General features: G+C 45.6%; 1 protein-coding gene across 3 annotated transcripts; it reads right to left on the reverse strand.

Moving 5' to 3' along the window:
- Positions 1-5: 5 nt before the first annotated feature.
- On the reverse strand, positions 6-27648 carry DPF2 (double PHD fingers 2). 3 transcript variants are annotated; one of them, XM_080985489.1, is made up of 13 exons: positions 27428-27648; positions 25068-25244; positions 23032-23192; positions 22124-22231; positions 19889-20052; positions 17607-17699; positions 15760-15838; positions 14641-14682; positions 8962-9099; positions 7976-8104; positions 5640-5752; positions 4800-4881; positions 6-3282 (listed from the first exon to the last, which is right to left on the reverse strand). In XM_080985489.1, exons 3-13 carry the CDS (start codon positions 23162-23164, stop codon positions 3206-3208), a joined length of 1158 nt encoding a protein of 385 aa, XP_080841615.1. In that variant the 5' UTR covers positions 23165-23192; positions 25068-25244; positions 27428-27648; the 3' UTR covers positions 6-3205. The 3 variants fall into 3 exon arrangements, with proteins under 3 accessions (XP_080841615.1, XP_080841613.1, XP_080841614.1); XM_080985487.1 differs by lacking the exon at positions 25068-25244; XM_080985488.1 differs by lacking the exons at positions 14641-14682; positions 25068-25244 and having other exon boundaries at positions 27428-27646.
- Positions 27649-27778: the final 130 nt, after the last annotated feature.

A 27778-nucleotide genomic window follows, 5' to 3' on the forward strand; every position in this document is an offset into this window, starting at 1 on the left:
AGTGCTTTCTGTGTAAAAATGATTTATTCGCTAATACTTATTACAATACCTTAAAATAAAACAAAAAAGGTAAAACACACTTTAGCTTCAGCTGCAATTAAAAAAAATTAATGTAGGGGCGGTGAAGAGCCTCGGCATACCATAACCAATTCCAAACCTAAAAAATAAAATTATCTGCATAATTAATTGCCTGGGGAGAGGGAGAAACATAGCCACCAATTCATTGTAAAACTGGTAACGGCTGGGCAGGAGGGCGTTCAGGTGCAAGGAGCTGCAGAATCAACTTGTGGCAAAAGGGGGGGGGGGAGATGAGGTATTCTGATCAGCTTCTGAGTGCTCAAGGAATAGAAGGGATGTGGGTTTGAAAACCCAAGGCCCACCCCTCCCCAAGATGAAGAGAGCACTGAAGCAAAGCCCACTTTAAAAAAAGAAGAAGAAGAAGAACATGGACCATGTTCTTATATACCCTTCCCAATTCCCCTTCCCTCAAACCAACAGATCTAACCTGAGCATAAAATCTCCATAATGCAACACTGCTTTTAAAAAAAAAATCCCCCGCAAAAAAGCTACTTTCAACCCACCCCAACAGACAAAAGACTGCAATAAAATAATTAGTCCAAACAAGCCATTTTGGTGTTTATTCGGGTTGTGAGTTTTAAGACACGGGTGTGATGCTTTGAACGAGGACATGCCCCCATCTGGGGTTGGGACAGCAACTCCCCCAACGCAAGGTTTGCCCACCCCCACCCCCCTTCATCAACAGGCCATCTCTACCTGTTCCCTCCTACCCAGTCCCAACCAACTATGGGAGAGAAATCAAGTGCAAGGTTAAAGAAACCAAGATGGCTTCCCTGTGTGGGGTTGCGGCCCCCAAGGGGATCCAGGGCTGTAAGTGCACAATGACTCCACCTCTCTTGACATCCCTTATAGACTCAATGGGGAGTCTGTGGACCTTTTTAATCCTGAAAGCCTCTAGTCCAAAGAGCATAGCGAATGAGGGCAGGGGTGGGTGGGTGAAAGCTTCCGTTTTGGTTCCCAAAGTGCCTCTTTCCCCTTCCAAATACAGCCCCACTAAGACCCACCTTAGCTAGCGGGGTAGTGAGAACAAAGGCAAGGATGGCACCCTTCCTGCGGTTTGGCTGGGAGTGTGGAGTCCGACTCCCAGCAGCTCCGGCAGCCGGCAAGGCCAGCGGGTCAAGAGATGATGATGGGTGCCATAGCCCAACAATATCTTTTTGGGGGGATCAGTTCCCCACCCCTGCCTTAGGAAAAGGTGAGGCAAGAGGCTGCAGTGCCCAGTCACAGGATGGATGTTAACTCGGTGAGGCAAGCTATTCTAAAAAGAACCAGCCCCCTCTGCTTTGCCAGTCCCCCTGAGTCTTCATGTATTGCCTCTGCAAAGATGTGGGCAGAGAAGGGCTGGATGCATTTTGGGGGAGTGCAAGAGGATGTATGACTGGGGCAAGGGGCTTTGGAGGTAGGTATGAAGTCAATTTTTAGAAAAAACAGGCACATCATTAGTATATTACACAGAACCCTATTCCAGAGAAAAACACCTCTCCTCCCCAAATGGGGTGCCATACAAAGGGGGTTAGGGGGAAGACAGGTGGAAGTTTCCAAGGAAGGTTTTCAAAATGTCACTTCTTATTAAGGACCGGTTCCTCCAGAGAGTGGGGGTGGGGAGGTGAAGAAGGCAACCAAGGGGGAAGGCAGGATGGATGCAGAAGAGAGCTTCCGTTCTTGGAAAGGGAGGAGGCTTCTGCATGCCAGCTTGTTCTCCTTGGAGAGCAGCCCAAAGGTATAAGGGCTCGCCCTCCACCTGCAGACACGCACACAGAGAATGTGGGAAATCAGGACTCAGCAAATAGGCATCAAGTGAGGCTAGGGAAAGAAAAAAAGAAGTGGCCCGCACAGGCAACCCCAGAGATCTGTGGCCAACGTCCCCAGAGAGGCACGCAGCACAGCGGGGAGACCAGGGTCAACTCCTGCCAACAAGCCCTGCTCCAGGGAAGAAAGAGCTGCCGGCCCTCCATTCATCCACCTCCGAGCAACTCGCATATTCCTGTAGAGGCCCATATGGTGGGAGGATGATACGAGGGGAAATGTAAAATGGTGCCAGGACTGGAAACATTCCCTCGAGAATTAAGAACATATTAAAACCCACCGTGGGACAGAAATGCTGCTTGGGGGGGGGGGGCTGTAGTCAACACCCCATATGTTAAGGGCTTGCTAAAGAGAGGTGGGGAAAAGTGCTGGAACCCTCTCTCTGCTCCCCCAATCTCCCACCCCAACACAACCCCCCGTTAAAAGTATATATATAGCCTTGTATGTGTGAAAACAAGGAAGGAGGCAATGGTGCTTTGTGTTAACAACGGGAGGGTTCTTTGGGTCAGGATCCAGCCTCCATCAGGACAAGGGGAAGCCTCAAAAGATCTTCCCTGACTGAGGTAAACGAAGTCACTTTGTTTTCACACCTGCCTAAGCCAAGTCCTGGTCCACACTGTTGAAGGCCAAAGGTAGGTTTTCCACTGGACAATGCCTTCCCAGAGTTCTCTCGGGTCTAGGAGACTGCTCCAGATCCATTTGTAATTATATAAGGGACAAAACCACTTTCTTATGGAGAGGGAGGAACAGGTGGTCAAGGGCTGGAAGGGAGCCTATAAGCCCTGTGGGTAGTATCAAGAGTGCTCGTGGTGGTTTTGTGTTTTAAAAAAAAGTTTTTAAAATTGCTGGCTCTGCTTTTGGAGACATAGAAGCCTGCAGATCAGCTGTTGATTCAATAGCACAATGTTAGTAAGATGAGAAGGAGTCGCCTCCTCCCAGCAAGCCCAGTTCGGTCGGAATATATTTCTATATATATATATATTTGTCCTTGAGTATTAAGGCCGTAGATATGATGATCTGTTTGGTGCTTCTCAGCCAGCCTGGAGGCAAGTGAGGAAAGGGCATGGAGAATCCTCCCTCCCAGGAGAGCAGGGAGAGAGAGAAAGAAGGAGAAGTTCTAAACCCAAAAACCGCTGCGCAGAGGACAATGGAGAGAGCTGGCAGGGACTGGATCCGACTGGTGAAGGAGACACTGACCAAGAGTGGGAGGCAGCATAGGAAAAAGACTAAACCAAGAAAGGGAAAAAGAGCCCTGCAAGGTAGTGGACAACTGGCGGTTCCTCTTTCAAGCTCCCTTTCTTCTCTGCTGCCCCAGCGCCCATCAGGAGGAGTTCTGGTTCTGATAGATGGAGGCTTTCTCCTTCAGCAAATCCAGACACAGGTGACAGCTCCAGCTTCCTGTAACAGAAAAGAGGGCAGGGGGAGGGATAAGACACCTATTGTAGCAGTGGGAGAACCAGTGGCTCTCTGGGGGACGTTGGACATGAACTCCCAACAACCCCAACCAGCATGGCCAATAATTATGATGACCTGCAGTTGTAGCCCAGCAACCTGGGAGGTGCCAGGTTACCCATCTTTGAGCTGCTGTTAAATTTGGGTGAGGGATGCTGCACAAGCAAGTCTTGTTCACTCCAAAAGTGATACCCTTTCTTCAAAAGTTCACTTAATGATACTCTGAGAAGGGCCCCTCTCCCTGATCGTAAACTACGGGACATACTGAGAAAGGGTCTCCATTAAGTACTTGGTTATTTTAGCGTAATATCGAATTTATTCTATGCTTACTGAATTGCTGGTTTTGTCCTTTTTGAATTTAATGGTATGTTTTGAAACACAAAGTTGTTTCAAATGTTGCATGTTCTGATAATAAGTTAATGTTTATTGTGAGCCACCAAGGTCAAAGTGGAAAAGCGACTTATAAGCAAACTAAATTTAAGCACAGCAGACAGCGGTGCACACAGAGTGTCATTTTGTCCACCTCCTTGTTTACAGGTATGTGACTTGTCCTCTATGGAGTGTGTGGGATGCATTATAGCTACACTAGACACACACTGTACACCAACAGAACTTGACACCACAGCAGGGGTGTCAGGGATGAGAACCAGAATCTACCATGTGTGAAATGTTTGCTCCGTCCCAAACCTACAGCCCCTTCTACTGGTCTTACAGTAGACAGGCAGTCTGTGGGCCTTGACTGGAAGCCCTTTCCAACTAGGCCTCGGAAAAGCCTGAGCTGTGACCTGCGACTCAAAAGAAGTGGTGTAAAGATTAAACAGGTGATTTAAGATTAGCAAAGGCTACCTTTGGCTGTGGGCCTGTTGCTGGAAGCGTCTTTTCAAAATACCAAGTCAGCGCCTGCTCAGGAAATCAGTCGGCAAACTGCCTGCTACAAGTCACCAGCGTTTTGCCATGTCATGCTACATGCAAACTTTCTTCTTTTATATAATTGGCACGCTAAGGCAGGTTTAAAATCCCAAAGCATTTAAAAAAGAAAAAGAAAAATCCTATTTGATTTGTTAAGTAGAATGAGGCCCAGAAGGAACTTCTTTTCTTCTTCTTTTACTCAATTTAAATTGCAGGCCAGTTAATTACAAAACAGGTGAGCAAGCTGTGCAGAGCAGCCTTTTATTCTATGCCCCCAAATAGGATGCTGCCTTATACAGAGTCGGAACCTTGGTCCACCGAGCTCAGCAATGTCGACACTGATCGGCAGCAGCTTTCCAGGGTTTCAGGCAGGGGTCTCTCTCTCCCAGCCCTACCTGGAGACACCAGAAATTGAACCAGGGCTTTTTGTCTACAAAGCAGTCACTCTTTATCACTGAACTATGGCTTCCGGAATTCCCTATGCAAAAACCAGGAGAAACCCAAAATCGCACAAAGGTGGGAAGATGCAAACGGGGAAGCAGAGAAGTACTCACCTTCCGGTGGTTCTGACATGGGTGGAGTGAGGCAGTACATATGGTAGCCACGGTCACAATCGTCACAGAAGAGCAGCTGGTCCTAAGCAGGATGGGGAGGGAGGAAAAGCCAGAACAAAGGAGAATGCAAATTATTCCACTTCTTTTCAGAAAGGGAGAAAATCTGTCCTCTGCACCCCTAAAAATCAAGGTGTTGTAGTTTAATCTATCCAATTTATATCCCACCTTTGCTTCAAGGAGCTTAGAGAGGAATGCAAGCTGCTGCCACCCTTCAGCCTCACGAAAACCATTGGGAACTAGAGATGGGGAACTATAGGCCTGGGGAATGGATGTGGCCCTCCAGATCGTACTATCTGGCCCTCAGAACTCCCCCCCAGACCAAGCCCCTAATTGACTTTGCTTTGCACTATCCTTGCGATCTTTTTCCTGGCTGGGAGGTAGCCTTGACCTCCGATAAACACTTGTCACTTGCCTAGAAGGAGGATGGAATGAGGGGTGCGTGAGGAAAGCGGTCTATTGTAAAAAAAAAATGGGTTGAAATTTACATTGTTTGCTCCAACCACTTTGGCCTATGACCCCGCCTGCCACCAGGCTTTTAATGAGTGGATTTTGTTCTGCTGGAAGTGTGCTTCCTGAGGCTGTAACTGGGGACAGTGGGAGGTGTCTATGAGAATGTTACAGTTTTGCATGAATTGGTGTAATGCATTTAAATTTCCAGATGCAAATTGTTGAGACCTTTTAGGCATATAATATAAAGAGGGACATTCATGATGAAAGGACACAGGGAGAAGGGATTCAGTCATGCAAAGGGCAGGGACAGGGGAGAGAAAGGGTACTCACATCGTTCTCAGAGGTGCCACAGATGTTACAGCACTTGCACTCAATACACTGCCAGCGGTAGGTCTTCACCGCCGCCATCATAACTGGTGTGAACTGCAGGCATGAAGGGTGCCCTGGTGGGGAGAGACAGTGGGGCAGGCATTAAGACAGGAAGGTTGTGTGGGCACCTCAGCAAGCGGATAAACAAACAAAGACGTTGCACCTCTTCATCACATTTGCTGCTCATCTTTTCTCCAAGGAAAACCAGGTTGGCAAGCGTTTTGACAGGAAGAGGGAAAGCGCTACTGAATTTTATTCTCACAATGTTCACATAAGACCAAACAACAGAATATTGTAATTACTTTTGGAATGGCATACAAAGGATGAAGAGGTTAAGGCAGTTATTATGATACACTGGGCTAGAGACTTTGAATATAATATTCAAATGTCATACTGGGAAAAATTATGGAAGGAAGAAATTAAATTTACTGCATGCTACTTGTTGAAAGAAAATATTATGAAAATGACGTATCGCTGGTATTTGACACCAAGTAAAATTGCAAAAATGTATAAAACTAGCTCAAATTTATGTTGGAAATGTAAGGGAATAGAGGGTACTTTTTACCATATGTGGTGGTTATGTGATAAAGTAAAAGACTTCTGGGATATGATTTACAATGAGTTAAAGAAAATATTTAAGAATTTAAAAAAAAAATAACAACCAGAAGCCTTTTTATTAGGTATTATGGGTAAAGAGATACTGAGAGAAGATAAGTGATTATTTCTGTATGCAACAACAGCAGTGAGAGTACTACTAGCCCAGAAATGGAAGCAAAAGGAAGTGCCGGAATGGCAGGCGAAACTGATGGACTATGTGGAGATGGCGAAATTGACAGGAAAGATCCAAAACCAGGAAGAACAAGTATTTGAAAAGGACTGGAATAAATTCTTACTTTATTTAAAAGAACACTGTAAAATTTTAAAGTCACTGACAGGAATGTGAAGATACTTTAATGTGAAATTTTACTGCATTTTACTTGTGATTTATGTAATTATTTGGAAAACATAAAAGATGCAGTTAATTATGGGACAAGGAGAGAACCCATTGAGGGAAGTCAGAGAGGTCAAAAGAACCTAATAAATAGAGATGAAAAATGATTATTGTAAAGATGTTAAAAATGTGGAAAATCAGTAAAAAAAATTATTATAAAAAACCCCCCAAAACCAACAGAATATCCCACCCCCATGCCACTATCCGTGTATTGGACAACCCCAGTTTTTTAACGTGATTTTTGAGACAAAAAAACCTCATCCAATACATGGAAAAATACTGTAGTTCTGGTTTTGGTCCAACACAAAAAGGCTAATGGCCACTGGCAGGTCTCTCCAGCTTCATGACTGTGCCCAACCCCCTTTTAACAAGGGGATTCAGGAGTGGCTAAGCCAAGCTTCCAACACTTCAGTCTATGTTAGTCTTATATATCTGTGTGCAACTCAAGAGTTAACCCATGGAAATGATTACTTTTAGTCATAACTCATGATCATTGATTCCAAGGGCTCTACCCTGCATAGGACTTAGCTGGATACAACCCTTGGTAGCTGTCTTAATCCATGAGGAAGATGTACTCCCCCTAGCAGCAGAAGGGGGCCAAATGAGCCAACGAGGGGCAGCCAAAGCCAGCTTCTACCACCACAGGCCTCTGTTGGGGCACTGACACATGGGAAACGCACAAGCTCCTTCACAAAGATGCCAGTCTTGAAGCTTCAGAAACTGGTGTTAGGCTTAACATTGATTGGTACACCATTGGTACACCAATGTGGTCAATAGCGTTGGCTGAGAAATTAACATGCCAAAGGGCAAACACAATCCCTGTTTATTTTATAACGTATGGCAAATGTTCATTGAATACATAAACTGTTCAGATTGCAGCAGGAATCAGTTCCAACACTCATGGGGAAATGTGGTTTGAGCTTTAGAGTAATCAAATGAAACTTCATTACATAGCATGACAAAAGTCTGTAATTTTATCTGGACAAGTTGTTTGTTTACTGTTGCAACAACTGTTTTCTCAAAATGTATCTTCTGTACCATAAAAAAAATTTAAATTGTTTTGTTTTTTTCAAAAAAATATTGCAGCTTCAGGAGGCAGCTGTAAGAACATGCCTCCTGAGCCTACTTCATTTCTCTTGTTTAGATTCTTTTTGAAAAAGGTTGTTCTTGGGACCAAACCAACAAGCACGGGAAGGTGCAGGTGGGAAGGATCAGGAGTGGGATGCCAAGAAAACCCATAAAACTTACGTAGGATACCCAAGCTCTTGGTAGGATCCTGCCCCACTGCTCCCCACAGTTCATATACCTGATCGTCCACAGTCAGAACATGAAACCAGCTCTTCAGGTTGCCCTGTTTTCTTATTGATCTTGGAGTCTCCAAGGCAGAAGTCGCAGTAATTGTTGGGCAAGGCCAAGCCATCCGGACCTTTCTTGGCTATTGGAAAAAGGTGTTTTAATCAATGACAAGACAGAGTCAAAACAGAACCTCATCCCACCCCACATACTCCACCCAGACCTAGGGGGAGTTTATTATTTTTAAACTGCAGCCGAGCTTCTCTCAAAGGGAAGGGGTGACCACAAAAGAAAAGCTTATTGTGTGCATTCTCAGCAGCACTGTCCCATTGCCACTACAGGATACTGGCTATAGCATCTCATCCTACTGATCATTTTATGCTCACCCTGTATTCACAGCCTACTTAAAGAGAACAGCTGGCTCTTACCTATGGCTCGGACATACGTAGGTCCAGCCCAGGGGTAGGCAACCGAAGGCCCGTGGGCCAGATGCGGCCCAATCACCTTCTCAATCCAGCCCGCATCCGGGAATCAGCATGTTTTTACATGAGTAGAATGTGTGCTTTTATTTAAAATGCATCTCTGGGTTATTTGTGGGGCATAGGAATTTGTTCATTTTTTTCTTCAAAATATAGTCCGGCCCACCACATGATCTGAGGGATGGTGGACCGGACCATGACTGAAAAAGGTTGCTGACCCCTGGTCCAACCCTTCAGTCCTGGTTGTGATGGTTCCACATGCAGCTGCTCAAAGCATGACAGGCTTGGTCACTTGCTAGCACATGCCACCATTCTTGCTGAAATTGACTCCCTTAGTCCTTCAATTGGCTCATATAAATCCCAACATCACAACACGACATTTAAGTGTGGGACTCACACTAGGTCTATCCCTTTTTCCAGGGCAAATCTTGAGATCCAATTTAAGCTGGGGTAGAGGAGAACTTACATAAAGAGATCTTAAAGTTTGGAAAAGCCCCAGGAGGAGGAGGAAGACACTTACATTTCTGCTCCTCAGATCTCTGTGATACAGGCGTGGGGGGCTGCGAGTCTTCCTTGTCTTCCCCCTCTTCCTCAGCCAGGTGGGAGTGCGCATAGTGGTAACTCAGCCCAGGACGGTTCTTGTAACGCTTCCCACAGACTGAACAGGAAGAAATTTTTAAGGCAGACAAGACACAGGTTTGAGCTTCCCATCCCCAGAGGAGCTGCTTTCCTCCCCCTTCCCTTCGCAATGAAATTATCCAATTCTCAGCCAATCTTTATCCCCTTCTCCCCCCACTCCAAAAAGCACACACTGCCCGTCCCCTCAATGTGCTACTGTGTCAACCTGTTATAGAAACAGAAACTGCACAAATCTCAAAACAAGGGTGGGGAAAATATTTCCTGTTGCTCAGCACCAGAACCAGATTTCTAAACACAGTGGTAAGTTCATATCGTAGCACCCTTTGCGACCTGCACTCAGAATGCTCTCAAAGCATCTCCACACACACACACCCCCAACCAAACAGTAATGAACGAAGGGGATAGTACACAATTGTGTATGTCTGGCACTCCAAGTAATCGAAGACTCTTAACACGCACAGCACATGTTTCTGGCCCTCATGAAAGAACGACCTGAAACCTTGTTTGTCTGGTTTCAGAAAGGGAAAAGCTAAGAGCAGATTTCTAGTGGCCAGCTTTTAGTTGCCCTGCACAGCTCTTCAGCCTTGCTGCAAGTCCACGCTTCCCCAATTGCCACCCCACCATTCCTCTACCTTCCATCCTCAAGTCCTTGGCAAAGAGAAAAGAGCAATTTGTTTGAAGATCTGGCTCTGATTCAGAATTGCATTATGGATATCTAAAGGAGAGCAGGGATTAATACCCGCAGCTCAACAGGCCTAGGCTGAACCACCAAAACAGCGTGCTCCAGATTTGGAAGTAGCTAAGACACAGAAACAAGGAAGTGAGCCATATCTAGCGAGGAACACTGCTTGGGAAAAAAACCCTGCTGGGGCTGGAGAACATACACAAACACACAATCTCCCATAAACACTCCAGGTCTAATCAAGTTCTGATTTCGGGGAGGGAGACAAATGTTTTCTAAAGCACATTAAGTCCAGCAAGTCTTTTGCACAGCGACTGGAAAGCCAATTTGCAGGGAAAAAGTAATGGCTCTCTTAAGGGCTGTGTAAACACAGCTGATTAAGTAGGGAGCCTATGCTGGCAGGCTCCCTCCAAAGAGGCAGTGGTTGCTACATGCTGCTTCCAAGGAGGCTCAACATAGCTTACAAAAAAAAAAAGCCCACTTTGGAGCAGATGCAGGAGGAGAAAAAACAACCTCCGTCCTCTTTCCTTGGGCTGTGGTTCCAAAGTAGCTCCCCCCCCCCTCTCTCTCTCTCTCACACACACAGTGCAATGGGACCTTGTTCATGAAATACTGAGTTGTATCCAGTATCAGTCATGCTCAACAGTAGCTGAGCCATTAATTTCCAATTGCGTCTACTCCAAGGAGAACTTAGATGGATACAATCCATTGCGTGCTTCTGGGCAGAAGAAGAGCGCTTTTCTCTCACCAACAGTCCAGAGCCACGTATCTGGGATTAAGGGTCGGGATACTTGAGATAGCCAACAATTCTCAGTTAAAAATAAATAAGTCCTATGTTCATTCCTGCAGCCCACTTGCTCATGGCACCAGAAAATGGAGGCAAGGCTGAATATACTCTGTAAATTTGCTTCATTCCGATGTTTTCCTTTGCAGAACCAACTCCCGGTTTTCATTAATAAAAACAATAAAATTAAAATAAATTAGTTCTTCAGACTTGCATAGATGTAAGAAGGTAAGAACCTGGCGACAGGCCAAAGGCCCATTCAGGCCAACAGGGACCAGCCAGATCCCTAGGGGAAGCCTTTAAGCAGGGCCTGACTGCACCTGTGTTCTCCTTGCGATTCCCAGCAAATGGGATTTAAAGGCATACACTGCCTCTAACAGAGGAGGGATAACATATTCATGTTGAGAATTTCCATTCCACCTTAAGGAGCAGACACGGGATTGTTACGTGTCACATGTCTGTTTACATTCCAGCACAGTATGCTGGGAACTTCCATTTGTGTATAGCTTTTGCTTTTCACTGTCTCTCTGAGGAGAAGAAAGGGAGACGACATGTTTTCTTTGTCCTGATTTATGCTTAATAAATCTTTAGCTGTTAGTATGTTTCCAAAAGCCTCACGCCTGTTCTGTTTGCACAGTATGCTCTGCTAATATAGCGTGCTCAGGCTTTTGAAGTCTGAGTCGCTGATTTACGTCACACCAGAGATCAGGGGATCGTCACGGCTGGAAGGGCATGATCCAGCTAGGGGCTAGCCAGCTTGCATCTCGACCCCCGAAGGATGCTGACAATTCATTGTGGCTAATAGCCACTAGTAGTCTGACCTTCCATGAATTTCTCTAATCCTCTTATAAAGTCATGTAAGTTGGTGGCCCTCACTGCCTCTGGTGGGAGCAAATTCTGTAGTTCAACTATGTGTGTGAAGGACTTCCTTTCTCTGGCCTTAAACTTCAAATATTAGGCTTCATTGGATGCTCCTGAGTTTCAGCACTTTAAGAAAAAGAAATGTCTCTCTATAGGATTCAAATGAAGGGCTGGGCAGGATTGCCAGAGGACAGGGGTTACCCTTGTGGGTTTCTTTTCTGCTCAGAGTTGTGAGCAAACATTCCCAGAATAGCACAATCCTGCCATTCCACAACTTCTTCAGCAAGCTCAGAAGGCTTTGCCACATGAGGGCTGTGCCTGAGGTTAGCAGTTTGAGCTGCCGCCCTGCATTTGCCCAGCGCCCTTGCCTCCTCTAGTTGGCTAATTCCACAGGATGGGAGGGGTAAAATCAGGCTGCTCTGCTTGACAAATCAAAGGCAAGCAAATGTAAGAGCCTTCCCATCAGCCCCAGCAAGGATGACCAATGACCATGGATGATTTGGGGGGGGGGGGGCGTACTTCAGGAACATCAAACCAATGGATTTAAATGACAAGGAGATTCTGACTAAACATTAGGAAGAACTTTTTGGCAATAAAAGCTGTTTGAGAGGGGAACAGACTCCCTTGGAAGGTGGTAAAAACCCCTTGGGGTCCCTTCCCACTCTACAATTCTATGAGAACAGTTACAGGTCCCAGTATTATTATTATTATTATTAATAATGATGATGATTATTATTATTTCTATACTGCCCTTAATCTAAGGATCACAGGAATGGAAGGAGTAATAGTCAAACAACACCTAGAGACCCAAAGCTGAAGAAGAATGACATAGAAGATCATGCAAGTTTTTGTGTATTTGCACTGTGTCAAAATACAACTAGAGGAAAAATGATGGTATGAAGCTGATTATTGGGTACAGGCTTCTTTAATTACTCTAGATTTATTTTGGGAGTTAAAAAAGCAATAAATCAAGGCAAAATATAAATATAAATTCATTCTCAGAAGCCTGCAACAATACTTGATGTACCTTTCTCCATGATGCTTAAATACTTTTAAAACCAGAATGAAACATTAAACTGAAACATAACTGGTTGAGGTTGTGGCCAAAGGTGGCATTGGCCCTTGGTTCAGGTGGCTATAAGAAGGAGCAAGAGTCCAAAGGGCAGAGAAAACTGAAGACTCAGGGCTTAGCCTATCATTAACAGAGCTTATAAAATTCCAAAGCCTTTTGGACCCTGGGACTGTGTTAATACATTATCTAGCTCTGGAAGGAACAACTTGGCTGCCTAGCACATCTAGTTAGGTAGGGTGGGGGATAATATTCAACAGCTATCCAGGATGGGAAGAATTCAGCCTATGTGCCAGGGATAGGGGAACCTGACAGGGCCTCCAGATGTTGCTGGACTCCAACTCCCATCATCCCTGACCACTGACCATGCTGGCTGGGGCAGATGGGAGCTGGAGTCCAGCACATATTGAGGACCAGAGGTTCCTCATCCCTGCTATACACCAAAGCCCTTGCAGATCAACCAGAGAGTGCTGCAAGCAAAGACCACAAAAAGGTGGTCTGCAGTTCCAAAATCACCAGGTGACTCATGCAAGCGAGTCAAACCAGAAGTCACAGGAGAAAGCAAAAATACACAACAGTTTCACTAGCTACCATCCATTCCCCCAAGCAAAATCCAGCATCTTCTCAAGGAAACTAGATATTAGACACAACTCTGCAGCACTCAACATCCTGCAGTGCAAAGTTGTAAATAGCCTGGTCACCCAGGGCAAATCAGAACATGCCAAGTTTACAAAAAAGGCTCTTATTTCTACCCACCTACCCTTTCAGGCCAGAAATAACAGCCATGGGCATGTGTGGGCATGTGGAAGTATTTGTGAGCTACTAATTTTTGTGGCCTTTAAGGCTATACTCCTGGTGTGGCAGATCCTGTTGCCCTGGGAGTAACAGGAAGCAAGCACTCAAAGTCACATAATCAAAGGGGGGGGGCACCTCTCTTTCTGATCTCAGTGGGTCAGAACCAAAGGACAAATTTCTGTGACTGCAGGAGTGAAGAGGAGGCCACTCTAGCCTCTGTCACTAGCCATGTGGAAGTCTCCCCCCACTTTTCCAAGGGGATCAGACCAAGAGAAGATCCACCAGAGAAGAAGCAGTTTCAAGACACTTGCTTCCCTCCTCCAAACATCTGGAATGACTACAAGGGCAAAGACGAAGGACATCCTGGCCCATCACCAGCCTAAGGGCTACTAGATAACTGCATCACTTCCTTTTCAGTAAAAATACCAGGCAGGGAACATCATCCCAGTCCCACAAAAATTTAAATGCCTGGTAGCAACTCACCACTTCTTTCTGGGTCAGGCAAATCCATTTCCCTTCTACCCATTTCCCCCTGTGTCTCTTGTCCTTTCAGGTACAATCCTAGCCCTACTTCTCTAAGAGGAAGTCGTAATGAATTCAACTGGTCTTGCTTCTAAGTGGACATAGATAGGATTGTGCTATTAAATAAGCCTGACTGCAAAGACAGGTTTATTTTTGTTCATGTATGCCAGGGGTGAGCAGACAGGCTTGAGGAATATACTTGGTGATGGTGGTGGTGGTTTTACTAGGTCCACCGATCAGAGTACCTGCACAGTAGCTGGGCAGACACACTCTCAAGATTTAAAGAACAGGGTGCCGCTTATGAGCACATGATGAGTCCAGGAATGTGTGGTCAGTAGCACAGCAAAGCTCACAAGACCATTGATATAAAAATCTGCTCCCCATTTCTTTTTCAGCAACCTAATTTGGGGCTGGAGGGGAGGGGAAAGCTTTTTCATTTGTTACTGCTAGACAATAGGGAGTCAGAATCCCTTGCCAATCTACGGCAAAACATCCTGATGTACTTTCTTCCCAACTCAATGCTCACCACCTTACAATAACAATGCTTATTGAATTTTAATTGCTAGGAGCCACTGAGGGAGATATGTATTTATCCAAATTTCCAGACAAAAATTTATCACCTTTCCCACAGCAACTTGGAGAGAATTGGGCCAAAAAGCTGGGTGCTAACCCTATTAGGCCACACACACTAAATAAAAACCTGAACTGCATTATCATATGAGGGAAGGTTTTTTTTGTGCCCTGCATCAAAAGACCTGCTTTTTAAAAAAGAAGAGTTTTTAAAACTAACATTTCAGAAGAACAAAGTCAGGAGGAAATAAATAGCAAGACAGAGAGAATGGACTACCTCGGTCAGGAGGTTTCGAGGTATGCTTTTGTTTGTAACTATCTGAAATACAGAAAGAGAATAATGAGAGAAAAGGTGAAAACACTCTATAGGTCACACACATAACATGCACACAGTAAAGCTATATACAACGATTAAAAGGGAGAAAAGAAAAATGCTTACTGGTGTTATTTTAAAGTAAAAAGGGGGAGTATAAAATTCTTACAGGACAGTAAAAGGAGAAGAGAAAGAAAAGTAATTTCAAAAACTCATTGTTTGCAATTTTGAAAATTCTGGCCAATTGCCCCCCACCTTTTACGTTAATAACCAGGTTTGCATGGGCATTCATTTCCAGATTGGCACACAGGGAGCAGCTCTAAAGAACAGAAAAGTCATGCAATATGGAACTGGCAAAGGCAGCCACACGCAGCAGGGCTGGTCACATAGCTTGGGTGTCTGCACACAAACACAGCCCCCAATGGACTGGTAAAGCGATACCAAGGTCTATACACGTCTTGGGATCTGCCAGGGGAAGGCAGGGCTGGAGCACTGTGGCTGAGCACCTGCTTTGCATCCATGAAGCCCTGGCTCAATCCCCAATGTCTCCATTTTAGAGGACCAATGGTGGCAGGGCTAAGACCCTGCATGGACAAGACTGGGTTAGTCTGCCAAGTCTGTCCCAAAGGAGATGAGAACATTAGTAAAGTTATCTCCTATTGGGCCGACTTGAGCTGGTGCAGAAGTATGTAATTTTATGCACTTTCACAGAACTCTTCACCAGCCAGAATAAACGGCTCTGTGAAACAGGAAAATTTGCACACCGGGCAAATAAAAGGCACCATTTTATCAGCCTAAGATCTCATCGAAGCAACTGCCCATACCCACAGGAGACTCCAGATAGTGCCAGACCTCCAATGCTCCCAAACTAGACAAGTAATGTTATAGCCTCCAAGAAGCTCAATTAAAAAAGCAAGGGACCAAGGACAAGTAGCTCACGCAGCCCCTCTTTCAAAGAAGTTTTGACCTCTGCATCCTCCGTTCCCCCACCCTCCCCACCACACCGTCCTCCTATCTAGGAAAAGCAAAGGTGTTCTGCTCACGACAGCTGTGTCCCACAGCACGGCTCGCCTTCTTACTCACTGTCACAGGCATACGGTTTGTCTCGGTCTTCCAAAATGGCTGCATCCAGCTTTTTCCGGGCGCTCCCAACTCCTTTGCCCTAGGAGGCCAGAGAGGAGGATGTCATGAGCAAGGGAAAAAATGCCTCACCCAACAACCCCTCACCGAAAGAACCTTGAGGTGACATAAAGTGGGAGCTGAAACAAATAAAGTAGCTGTTAAGGAGGCCTGCAGGAAAGTTAAGCAGATTCAGTGCCACAGGGTGAGGCAAGGGGAATAAACAAATTCATGGCAAATGAGCTGTTATTCATAAAAGGATCTGAGTAATGCCAGTTGCTGGGGGTTGGAGGAGAGAGAGAGAGAGAGAGAGAGAGAGAGAGAGAGAGAGAGATGCCTGGCCACACTGGGAGACATGATACAGGCTAGGTAGTCTATGCCAGACTTTCCCAACCTAGCACCCTTCAGACCACATATCCTGGACTGAAACTCCCAATGGGTGTTGGGAGTTGTAGTCTACAACATCTAGAGAGTGTACGTTGGGGGAATGCTGGGTGTGATAGAAAATATAGTCCAGAATATCTGGAGGGCACCACGCTGCAGGAAGACCAATGAACATATAATCTAGCAAGGAATAATAACAACTACTAATACTCCTGCTGGACAGTTCTTGTGGGTCCAAGGAATTCAAAAACACTTTCAAGCCCTTTATGAGACTATTAAATTAGCTGATTTATCCATGGCTAAGAACAGTATTATAGTGTGATCTGAAGACAGTGACTCCACCATTATTTAGATCTATGAGACAGGAGATAATCACAGGTGCCACACTGAACTCTTTCCCCACCCCCAACAGCGCAACTGTTAGATCCGTCATAAGGAAAACTTATGTGGTTCCCACCACGACGGCTAAATGTTTTCTCTAGATTGCAGCCATGATGTGCACCATGCATTTATGTGATGCACCATTATTTACATATAATGACCTTCAGAGGAGAAAAAAATCACACGTATTCTCTTTCTCAAGTAACACAGACATCACCAAGATGCTTTAAGGGAACAGTTGCAATTGTCATTTTCAGGGCTGAAGTCTTAACTTTTAAAACTGTTTGTCTTTCAGTATGTTTTCACCACTAGAATAGGGTAGGACAGTTACTTCAGTAAATCAAAAGCCAAGCAGAGGGAGTCATACTAATGAAGTGCTGCAGAGTCGATGAGTTCAGCTGGCAATATTTTAAAAGGCAATCCACTACTGCCCCACAGTGGCACATGTTTGAATGGTTTTTTTCAAATTTCTTCTTCCATTTCATTATTATTCATATGACAACCAATATTGTGCCAAGCAATTATAGCCCCAGAATCCCCCCATCCCCCGCAAGGATAAATAATCCCTTTCCTTTAGTACTTACAATTACCTTGTGTTTATGGTGTTATATCAATTTCAACCTTTTAGCCTTGGGGCATGGGGGCAGGAGAGAGTGTCCATGCATGTTTTCCCCAGGGACAACAAGGTTTTTAAAAATACAGAAAGGCAGACTGAGAAATACTTGGACAGGGATGGAGAAGCTGTGGCCTCCCAGATGTTGCTGGATTTCAGTTCCCATCAGCCACAGAAAGGATGGGATGATGGATACCGTAGTACAAAGACAACTGGAAGACCACATGTTTTCCCCATCCCATTCTCACTAGTCTCTACAACCATAGAGTGTTCATTCCTTTCCAGCACCCAACATATTTTGGGACATCCATAGAATTTCCTTGCCTGCCACTGCCATAGAGCCCCAGTGCTCCTTTCCACTCCATGAGGACTCAAAGCGCACACTGACTCAAGACTGAGCAAGCATTACTGAGCCCCAATATGTGAGCTATACCTTGGCCTTGCCTTTGCCTCGGCGTTTTGGCGTATCTTCTTCATAGTCCTCATCATCTAGATCATCCAAGAAATCATCAGGTTCCAGGATCCGCTAGAACAGAGAAGCAAGACTACTGTAGAGAAAACAAACAGATTCAAAAAGACAAGGGGGAGGACAGAAGACTTGGAAGTCTGGCTAAGAAGCACCCCCTCAAATGCATTCTAGTTAGACCAATGGCAATGACCACCTAATAGTTTCATTTTCACTGCAGAGCTTTCAGGTAACATTAAAAACTGTCGTAAGGACATAAGAGAAGCCCTGTTGGATCAGAGCAAAAGCCTATTCCCAGATGTGGGGATCCTCTGGCCCTCCAGATGTTGCTGAACTACAGCTCTCATCATCCCCGCGATTTCAGCAACATCTGGAGGGCCAAAGGTTCACCTGTGCCCTATGTAGTCCAGCACATTGTTTCAACCAGATACCTATGGGGAACTGAGAAGCTGGGCATGGACTCTTACTGTTGTTCCCCAGCACACGATACTCAAGAGGCATGGTACCTCTGAGCCTAACCAGTGACTGAAAACCTGTGGTCCTTCAAATGTCACTGGACTCCAACTCAGATGAGCCTCGAACAAGAAGGGTTATGGGAGCTATAGTCCAACAACAGCTGTAGGGCCACAGGTTCTCCCTTCATCATCTAGACATACCACCATCGTGACAAGTAGTTACTGACAGCCTCATCTTTTAGTAATTTGTTGAATCGCCTAAACTATCCATTTAGGGCCACCTACGCATCTTGCAGAGGCAGATTTCATAGGCTTTCTGTAAAGAAATACTTCCTGCTCTCTGTCCTGAATCTTCCAGTTGGTTAGAGCATGGAGCAGATAACACCAAGATTGCAGGTTCGATCCCCGTATGCAGCTGCTGTATACTCCTGCACTGCAGGGGGTTGGACTAGATGATCCATCAGGGTCCCTTCCAACTCTACAATTCTACCTTTAAGCTTTATCAGATGACCCTGGGTCATGGTATTAACAAGAGAAAGTCTTCTATATCTTCACGTCATATATAATTTCATGCTTTCTTCACATCATATATAATTTTATTTGTCGCTACATTTATATCCTACCTCTCTATCAGAGATTCTTTAGCTGTGATTCCTGCACTGCATGGGGTTGGACTAGATGATCCTTGGGGGTCCCTTCCAATTCTACAGTTCTTTGATTCTATGAAAACGCATGGGCTCAAAAAAGCGCATTTCATGCCCACATTTCAAAATCAGCAAGTGCTCTTTCTCTCTTTTCTCTATTGCTCTCTCTCACACACACATCCTGTCTTCCTGGATGCTGGAAGACAAGCTACAGCATTCCATCTTCGGCTGCCTTACTAGGCTATTAGAGTTGATCCTGGGAAGCAGCCAGTGTGTATTATGACATTCAGTATCTCACCAAGCCAAAAAACTTGATGAAAACCAGAAAGTGTCATTGCACCACCACCTCCTCCCTGTTCGCTTCACCCCCATCCCAGCATGGCTTTTGCAAAATAGACTGGCTTTCATTTCACACTAAATTCCACTCTGGTTCATTAAAAAAAAAAAAAAAATTAAAGGAAGCTCTTGCAATCCAAACCAATAGTTTGTAGTAAAAGGGTGGAATTGGGAACAAATAAAGCTAAAGAAACTGGAGCAGGGGAACCACAGAAGAGACCTTGGGCTGGGCTGAGAGAAGCATGCCTAGCACCACAGTGGAACAAAACACTGGTCCATGAAATGATTTTTCTGGCAATGAGGATCTTTGAGACAGAAGCAGTCTGACAAGCTGAAAGGACACTACCAGCAGGGGTGCGGCTGTGCACTCCTCAGCTACTACACAGATGCAAAAAAGAGGCTCTCAGCTCTCTCCCTCTTCTGCATTTGAAGCAGGTTTTGAGCCCTTATGTCTGAGGGGAGAAGCTGGTGAAACAGCAAGGGGTGGTGGGATCAGCAGTACTTCCAGAAGTCATGGGCTAGGAGCCTAAAGCTCCACACAGCTCCTTATTCTGGTGTAAACTGGATTTAAGTGCTCAAACCTCAGCAACCGTTTGTGCACTTGTTAAAAATCTGAACAATTTATTCATGTAGCAAACTTCTGTTTTTGTGGGTACAAAAACTAGGTCTCCGTGGTGCAAGATTTCTATCCATTCTGTAGTTAAAGGCAAGGACAGCAGAGGAGAGGTAGGAAGAAGCTGCGAGGAGCCATTCATATGTTACCATGGAGCCCCCTTTCGAAACAGAGTCAATGCTACCCTCTGCCTGCCATTACCTTCCGCGCGCGACTATTGGCAACAGGAAACTCGCCGAGGCTGTCTTCGTCAGTACGAGGATCGGGCAGACTGCGCTTCTCAAGAGAGTCCGTCCTCAAAAGGGCCTCCAGGCTGCTGCCATCCTGAGAGATCAAACCCTCTTTCTTTAGGGTCTGCTCAGTGTCTACAGAAGTAACATCCAGAGGGTTGGCTGTGTAATTTTTTGGTTATGTACTTAAATTTGTATCCTGCCCCTCCTCCCAGAAAAGCCCAGGGTGATAAACACCAAATGTTTAAACTATACTATTTAAAATAAAAGAACATGTTTAAAACAATTTTAAAACATCTAAAAACATTTTAAAGCAATCACATATGCTCACAGTCACTAATTTCAAGGTTGCCATGGTCAGTATCTGTCAGCCATCAAATGCTTGGGTAAACAGGAACGACTTTAAATTTCTCCGGGAAGTCAGACACTCTCGATCTCACCAGGTAGGGAATTCTCCAAACCAAGAGCCAACCAAGGGCCTCTGCTGGCCGTTGCTAAAACTGCCACCCACATCACCAAAGGAGAAGGACTGGAGGCTCCAATACATGGTGGAAGGAAAGAACGCACTGGAGGAAGGATTGTGAACCTCAGTTAAGGAAGCAGAGCCCATTGTGGAACAAAGCCTTTTAAACACCTCCCCTGTGAGGAAAGGTTGCAACATTTCTGGCTCTTTAGTTGACCAACAAGGTGAATAAGAAGCAACATGGTAGAAAAATATAAAATTATGCATGGCAGGGAGAAAGTGGATACAGAGGGGTTTTTTAAGGCGACTAAGAGAAAGAATAACAAGCAAAAGGCAGAGAGATGAAAGAACACATTTGGGTGAAGGCAGGGCCTGAAACTGAAAGAGAAATCAAAAGGGAGGATGCTACAGCGAACAATATAGTCACATGCCGTTGCTATCACCACCCCTTAGGCAAATGAGAGGACACAACTCACTATGTGGATGGCTCACATAGAATCAGGCTATGTGATTGGTGTGTCTTTTTCAGAAAGATCAAAGTATTAAGGTTGTTACCAAGTGATCCCATTGGGGCAGGGTGTGGAGTGTTGGGCTCTGCTGCTCAAAGGCACTCTGTGCACTTTTGAAAAGTGGCCGCCAAATGCTCAGTCTCTCATCCCATCCCCAACAACCTCAGACCAGCTTTTGGTGGGGTGGGCAGGGGTAGCAGCAACTACAATTTCTGGCTCGGCCAGCAAGGCCAGACAAAAACCATGATTCATGCATGTAAAGGCCCTCCTATTTCATCTGTCCCTGGCTACAAGATACTTAGCCCAAGAAGAACCCTTAACAGCCACTACAAACAACTGTTATCACCTGTGGCCCTCCAGATGTGGAATCTTGGAACCAGCCACAGCAGAAGAAAGGGAAGGGAAAAAATTCCCAAGCTGGAGGGGCTCCATTGCTCTGTCTTCCAGCTTAGGAAAAATTCCTCTTCCCCTGTGTTTTGCCAAAATGTAAGCATTCCTGGAGAAACCTAAAATCCAATGTAAATGTGCTACAACGTGTGAATCTCATGAAAAGTCAGCATGTCAGGAGTGTAATTGCAATTCTTATTTCTGACCCGTTAAAAAAACTTTAAGGTTTGCCTTGATTTGGGATGTGGAACTTGTGGCCCTTCAGGTGTTCCTGAACTGTAATTCCCATCACCCCTGACCACTGGCTATGCTGAATGCAGCTGAGAAATGTTGGAGTCCAACAACAGAATGCAAGTCAAACAGTTCATCAATCTAGTATATCAAGACTTTAATAAGTTCTCATGTGGTAATAGAACAGCGGTGGGTACCCTGTGGTCCTCCAGATGTCACTGAACTACAGCTTCCATCATCTGTGGCCATTGGCCATGCTGACTGGGGCTGATGAAAGGTTTAGTTCCACAAGCTCTGGTGGGCCACTCGTTAGCCACCCCTGCATTAGAGATGTGATGGGATAAATGGGGAAAGGGGTAGCCTTTGAATAATATAGGGCTCAAAGACTTCCAAGGGTTACTAAAATCAAAACAGGAATTTACCTGGAAGGTTAGAGATGCTGATAATGATGCTCCTGAAAGCACAGTTGTGTCGGTGATGCAACTCACCCTGGCAGAAGAGGTCCTCTCTAATCAATTTGCTATGATGTACAAACCCATCCCCAATCCCTAGGAAAAACTAATTTGATCCCAAGTGAAGTCCCAGCAGCAGCTCAGAGAGAAAGGAAAATATGTACCTGGTTTAATGGAAGGGAAGGAAAGCCTTGGATCCTCAGGAGGGTGAGCGCGACGTTTTTTTCGCCAGCGCCGAGCCGGGTAGGAATAGAGCTGGCCAGATGCCAAACCTTCCAATAAAAAAAGGAAACCAGGACAGAAAAGGAAGAAAAAGAGTAAGATTATCAGGTCAATGCAGCCTTTTCAGAGCTCTAGCCTTGCGCACTTCCCCAACAACCCTCACTTCAAGAATTAACACATCCACTCCTTACAATCCATCCTAGGTAAAGGGACCCCTGACCTTTAGGTCTAGTCGCGGACGACTCTGGGGTTGCGACGCTCATCTCGTTTTATTGGCCGAAGGAGCCGGCGTACAGCTTCCGGGTCATGTGGCTAGCATGACTAAGCCGCTTCTAGCGAACCAGAGCAGCGCACAGAAACACCATTTATCTTCCCACTGGAGTGGTACCTATTTATCTACTTGCACTTTGACGTGCTTTCGAACTGCTAGGTTGGCAGGAGTAGGGACTGAGCAACTGGAGCTCACCCCGTCGCGGGGATTCAAACCGCTGACCTTCTGATCAGCAAGCCCTAGGCTCTGTGGTTTAGCCCACAGCGCCACCCACGTCCACCCTAATTTGCCACTAATCCGCACAGTTGATATGGACCAATAAATAAAGGACAATAAATGCAGTGTATGCAGATAGGCTCCCTGAAATGAGTAAAGAAATTTCCATGAAGAAAAAAGAAGAGACCTACCTCTCCTCACCCACCCACTTCTCAGGTGAGCTGTCAAAGAACAGGTGCAGTGCCTTATCAAAAACAAGCAAATCTGCTGCCAGACCCCAAAGTGTTACAAACTACAGCCCAAATAAGAAAACCACAGTGCCCCTAAACTTCAAGTTTTCACAACATCCTATGTGTATCCAACCTGGTCCCCTGTGCCGCTTCTCCATCCAGATGTAGCAGTTACTCTGCGCCACTCCAGTCTGCGAGTCCAGAAATGGCAATCGGACACTTCTCTCAGCACACAGTCGGGCATTGTAGTTGTGGCACTGCTCCATCGCGTCCTTATAATATTGTTCGCCAAGGCTGGTGGGAGGCAAAAGCAATCATGCGTTAGAACATAGGTGTGTCAACTTCAGGCTTGATAAATCCACTTTGCTCTTAAAGGACCTCAGGATGCACAAACCAGCCATTTGCAATTAAGAAGCAAGGTGCCTCTTGAACATAATATGCTCAGCCCATAAATTTACTTTCAGGACCAGAACTGATCCACTCCTGGGCGAATTTAAGAGGATAAAACTGATGAGAGGAACATAAGTAAAAACACTGTTTTCCAATGAAGCTGAATGTGGTAAGACTCAAGACAGATGCAAGGCAGTACTTCTTTGCACAGCACTTAGCTAACCTATGGAATTTGCTCCCACAGCAGCTAGTGACTGCTACTAATATGGATGACTTTACAAAATTAGACCAATTTATGGAATATAAGGCTATCAGCAGTAACTAACCATGATGGCTATGTTCTTCTTCCACTGTCAGAGGCGTTCTACCTCTGAATACTCAGCTTGCAGGCTTCCCATATGCATCTGGTTTGCTGCTGTGAGAACACGATGCTGGACTAGATGGGCCTTTAGTGTGATCCAGCATCCAAGCTACTTTTATGTTGTTATGGTTTTCACTCAAGCTTTCTTCATGTCCTCAATCTAATTGTGGGGAAACTTTTTTGCATTGCTATTGCTAAATCATTGGGCATCAGAAACACTTGCCTCAAGATCTACCAGTGCAGATCACCTCAAGATCTACCAGTGCATCAAACTATACCTTCTGCCTACTCCTGTATTAGAAGACGTTTTTCCCAACTACAGTAGATAGTTCACCAAGAGTCTAGGTTCACAGAACTATAGAATTGTAGAATTGGAAGCGACCCCAGGGGTCATCTAGCCCAGCCCCTTGCAATGCAGGAATCTTTTGCCCAAGGTGGGGCTCGGACCCACAACCCTGAGATTAAGAGTCTCATGCTCTACCAACTGATTGACTACATCACACAAATAGAAATCTAGAAAGCTGGACCTTCCCACAGCTAATAATTGCAACAATGTTGAACTGGGAGGCAGAAAGTACAGTGGTACCTCGGGTTAAGAACTTAATTCGTTTCAGAGGTCCGTTCTTAACCTGAAACTGTTCTTAACCTGAAGCACCACTTTAGCTAATGGGGCCTCCCGCCGCCACCGTGCGATTTCTGTTCTCATCCTGAAGCAAAGTTCTTAACCTGAGGTACTATTTCTGGGTTTGCGGAGTCTGTAACCTGAAGCATATGTAACCCGAGGTACCACTGTACTTTAATTTTAAGGTGTCAGGATCAAAATTCTGATTACAAAGCTGGTTTTAAGCTTCCCTTCTTGGAACAAAAAAGAGAGGCATCTGTAGAGCTAGCTTTTTATATTACCACATCTCATTTTCAATCTATTACAATCACAGAAGAAGGAAAATGCCCAATTCTATTCAATAATCCCATTAGTGAAGACTCAGATGGAGAGTTCTCAGAGCGAAGCGGAAAGGGAGGAAAAAAATACATCGCTTGCATTTATATTCTTGTTCTTTAAAAATCTGTGGTGTGGCAGCAATGAAGTTTCCTTAATTGAGCAGCCTATAATTACAGTAATTTTAGTGTTTCAATCTCGCCACATAAAGTAGCTGAGGGAGGGGAATAGAAACTGGTGGGCATCAGCTTGCTTTGGGGGAAAAGAATTTAATATCTTTGCTGTCGGAGGAAAAAAAGCTTGTTGGGGGGAGTGGAGGAATGAAAGAGAAAATTAGGTAATTAAATTGCAAGTCCACCTTGTTTACAATGTTTTATAATCCTCTTGGCGCTCTATCATCAGTTGAAGCAGCTATGTGAAATTTAGAGGATGCAAATCAGGATAGAAAATTGCCACAACCCGGGAAACAGCTTCGACTGACCAGCTGAACTATGTGAGGGTAGCCGATGGGAACGTCCCCTGCATGCGAAGACAGGCTCTGGCGGATTGAGTCAACAAGACCAATAGTGGGCCCAATGGTCAAGAAGGTGGTTTCTGCAGGAGCTGTAGAGGTAAGTGAGGAGCAGTTGTTGCTCATCAACCTGGAAAGGTAGCCCACCTAGGAGAAGGACAACTCTGATCCAAAACCTCCGCTGCCTTGCGGGATATCTTCAGGAGAAGAAAAGGCTAAGGAGTAAACCCTACACAAATCCAGAGTGGAGTCCCTAAGACTGTTGGAGGGCACTTTCTATGCCTCCTTCCAGCAGCTCCTGCAGCCAAGCTGGTGCCAAAAAAATTGCTCTGCTTTCCTTTGGACCACATCAGTGAGGCCAAGGAGGAGGGAGGATTGCCATCTGGGCAGCCCAGGACCTCCATACACACTGCCCAGGATAGTGCCGAGAGAGGTAACTTTGGTGCTGCCAATGCAGCAGTCTGACATTACTCTCAGAGGCGCACTCCTTTGTCTCTCAAGATAGATGGATGCCAACAACAACATAATTGCAAGAATGTATCATATAGGACCTTCAGGTACCAACATATAGTATGCCAGAGGTTGCCAACATGGTGCCCCTCTGGGGACAATTCCTACCATCCCTGACCATTGGCTATGCTGGCTGGGGCTGATGAGAGCTGGAGTCCAGAGCAACATCCAGAAGGCACCAGACCTGGAACCTGGGTCCACCCTACATCCATTACTTCTTGATATCCAATACCAGCCAGGTACTGTATAGCCAAAGTTGCCATCTTAAAATTCTACACCAGCTCAGAAGCTTAGCTTTTCTTATGTGGAAAGCAGGCCCATCACTTTTTCTCCATTCGAGAGCAATGGAGGAATGATCCATCGATTTGCACTTCTGCCCACCTCCCATTAGGAGTCCTGACCATTATGGGTCATGGTTCCTCTTTCCATCCTGCCTCTTTGAGGCAGGAATTCAAATCATTCTCTCCCCTACCTGAAAACTTATTTTAAACTCTTGCAAGAAGGTGAGTCTTTGTGCTCGTCACTCCAGCCTCTCCTCCTACTGGGCAAGCAACTTTCATCTCTTCACTTGTTATTCCAACCCCTGGAACTTGCCCCTGACATTGCGAGGGCGGGAATCTGTTTTTCTCTAGCACAAGGACGAGGTACCTTTTGCCCTCCATATGTTATTGGACACATCAGCCCCAGCCAAGCATGGTCAGGGATGATGGGAGTCGTAGTCCATCAGGGTCACAGGTTGCCCATCCCTGCCCTAGCTTCTCTAGCCACCCTACCTCTTTGCTAGCCAGAATCTCTTGCCACCCTTCATCTCCCATATAAAGAAGAGGAAGAGAAGGTGGCTGTGTTGTTTTAACTGTGCCCCCATCACATTTTTTTTCTGGAGATCTGAATTGAGTGGGTGGTAGATCTATATATTATGTTCTCGTCTTAAATCCATTTCACTCCCCCGCCTCAATTTTCTTCTGGGTTCTGATAGAAAGTGGGGAGAAACTCATTCTTACCCCCATGACTGGAATCCTACTTTTCAAGAGTGATTTTTTTCCTGCTCCCCCCCCCCACTCCATTTAAAAGACTTTTTTTTAAGGGTATGAGATAGTCTCTTTTGACACACACTCCTCTTAAAAATCCACTCCACCTCCACCCTACACACACTTTTTTGAGGGACCACCTGGTGTATTCCCCTCTCAAGACACAAATTGTATCTCTGTTTCCCTGAATGGGTATTTCCCCCCTTTCCCCACGCCCCGTTTATCTTTCACAATTACTGTTTCAAGGGAAGGAGGCTGTCTTCCTCCCGGCCTCTTTCAGAGCTCCACGGGGGGGCATGAGGTAGAAGGACCATTTTTCTCATCATCCCCCATTTTCTTTTGGGACTTTATGGAAAGTGGGTGGGGGGTCCTGTTCTTTTCTCCTCCCCCCTGGGGGCTCTACTTCGCCGCCCTCTTTTTTTTTATTTTTTGAGCAGCCTTTTATTTTTCTCATTCCAATCCCCCATCTCAAAATTTGGGATATTTTAAGGCGAGATGTCCTCTTTTCCATCCACTTTTAAAACTCTGAGACCAAGGCACTCTCCCCTCTCCTCATCCGGCCTCCACCCATAGAAAGGGAGTTTAATTTTTTATTTATAAAAACTTCAGCCCTAAACAATAAAAAGAGCCAACAGCTGCCCCCTCGCCTCCTATTCCGCCCCCAAGTCCACCCCGATAACAGAATGGTCTCTCCTACGACCCTCCTGCGAGCATTTCTCGGAGATTCGGGCTGTACCATTAGAACCAACCAGGGGAGGGGAAGGGGGGGGGAAGAACGAGAGTTGCACTCACAGCTTCACCACATTCTGTACCACAGCCGCCATCTTCCCCTCTGCCGCCTGGGGCCGCGGAGTACTTAAGTGCGCATGCACCACCGGCCGTTCGAGCTCACCAGGGCGACTTCCATAAGCATCTCACTCAGTTCCACGGCATGGCGCATGCGCCCCGCTACCACCATCTTTAGCGCATGCGTAATTTTAAAAAAACCTGAATCCTCCCACGCTCTTCCCGCCGGCCCTGCTGTCAAATATCATGAAGGCGCACGCGTAGAGAAGACAAGAAAGACTTGCTAGTGACGCCACCAACGGTGACTATTTATCTATATTGCGCAGGCGCAACGGGAAAATCCTCTCTCATAGGGGA

The sequence above is a fragment of the Podarcis pityusensis genome (genome assembly GCF_964106645.2).
Source record: "Podarcis pityusensis genome assembly, chromosome: 16".
In the NCBI taxonomy this organism is placed as follows: domain Eukaryota; kingdom Metazoa; phylum Chordata; class Lepidosauria; order Squamata; family Lacertidae; genus Podarcis; species Podarcis pityusensis.

Coding starts and splice junctions, on each gene's coding strand:
- DPF2 (XM_080985487.1), bottom strand. CDS start 27,459: ATGGCGGCTGTGGTACAGAATGTGGTGAAGCT. Junction 8,105..8,961: donor GAGATCTGAGGAGCAGAAAT/GTAAGTGTCTTC, acceptor TTTTTCCAATAG/CCAAGAAAGGTCCGGATGGC. Junction 3,283..4,799: donor CATGTCAGAACCACCGGAAG/GTGAGTACTTCT, acceptor TTTCTGTTACAG/GAAGCTGGAGCTGTCACCTG.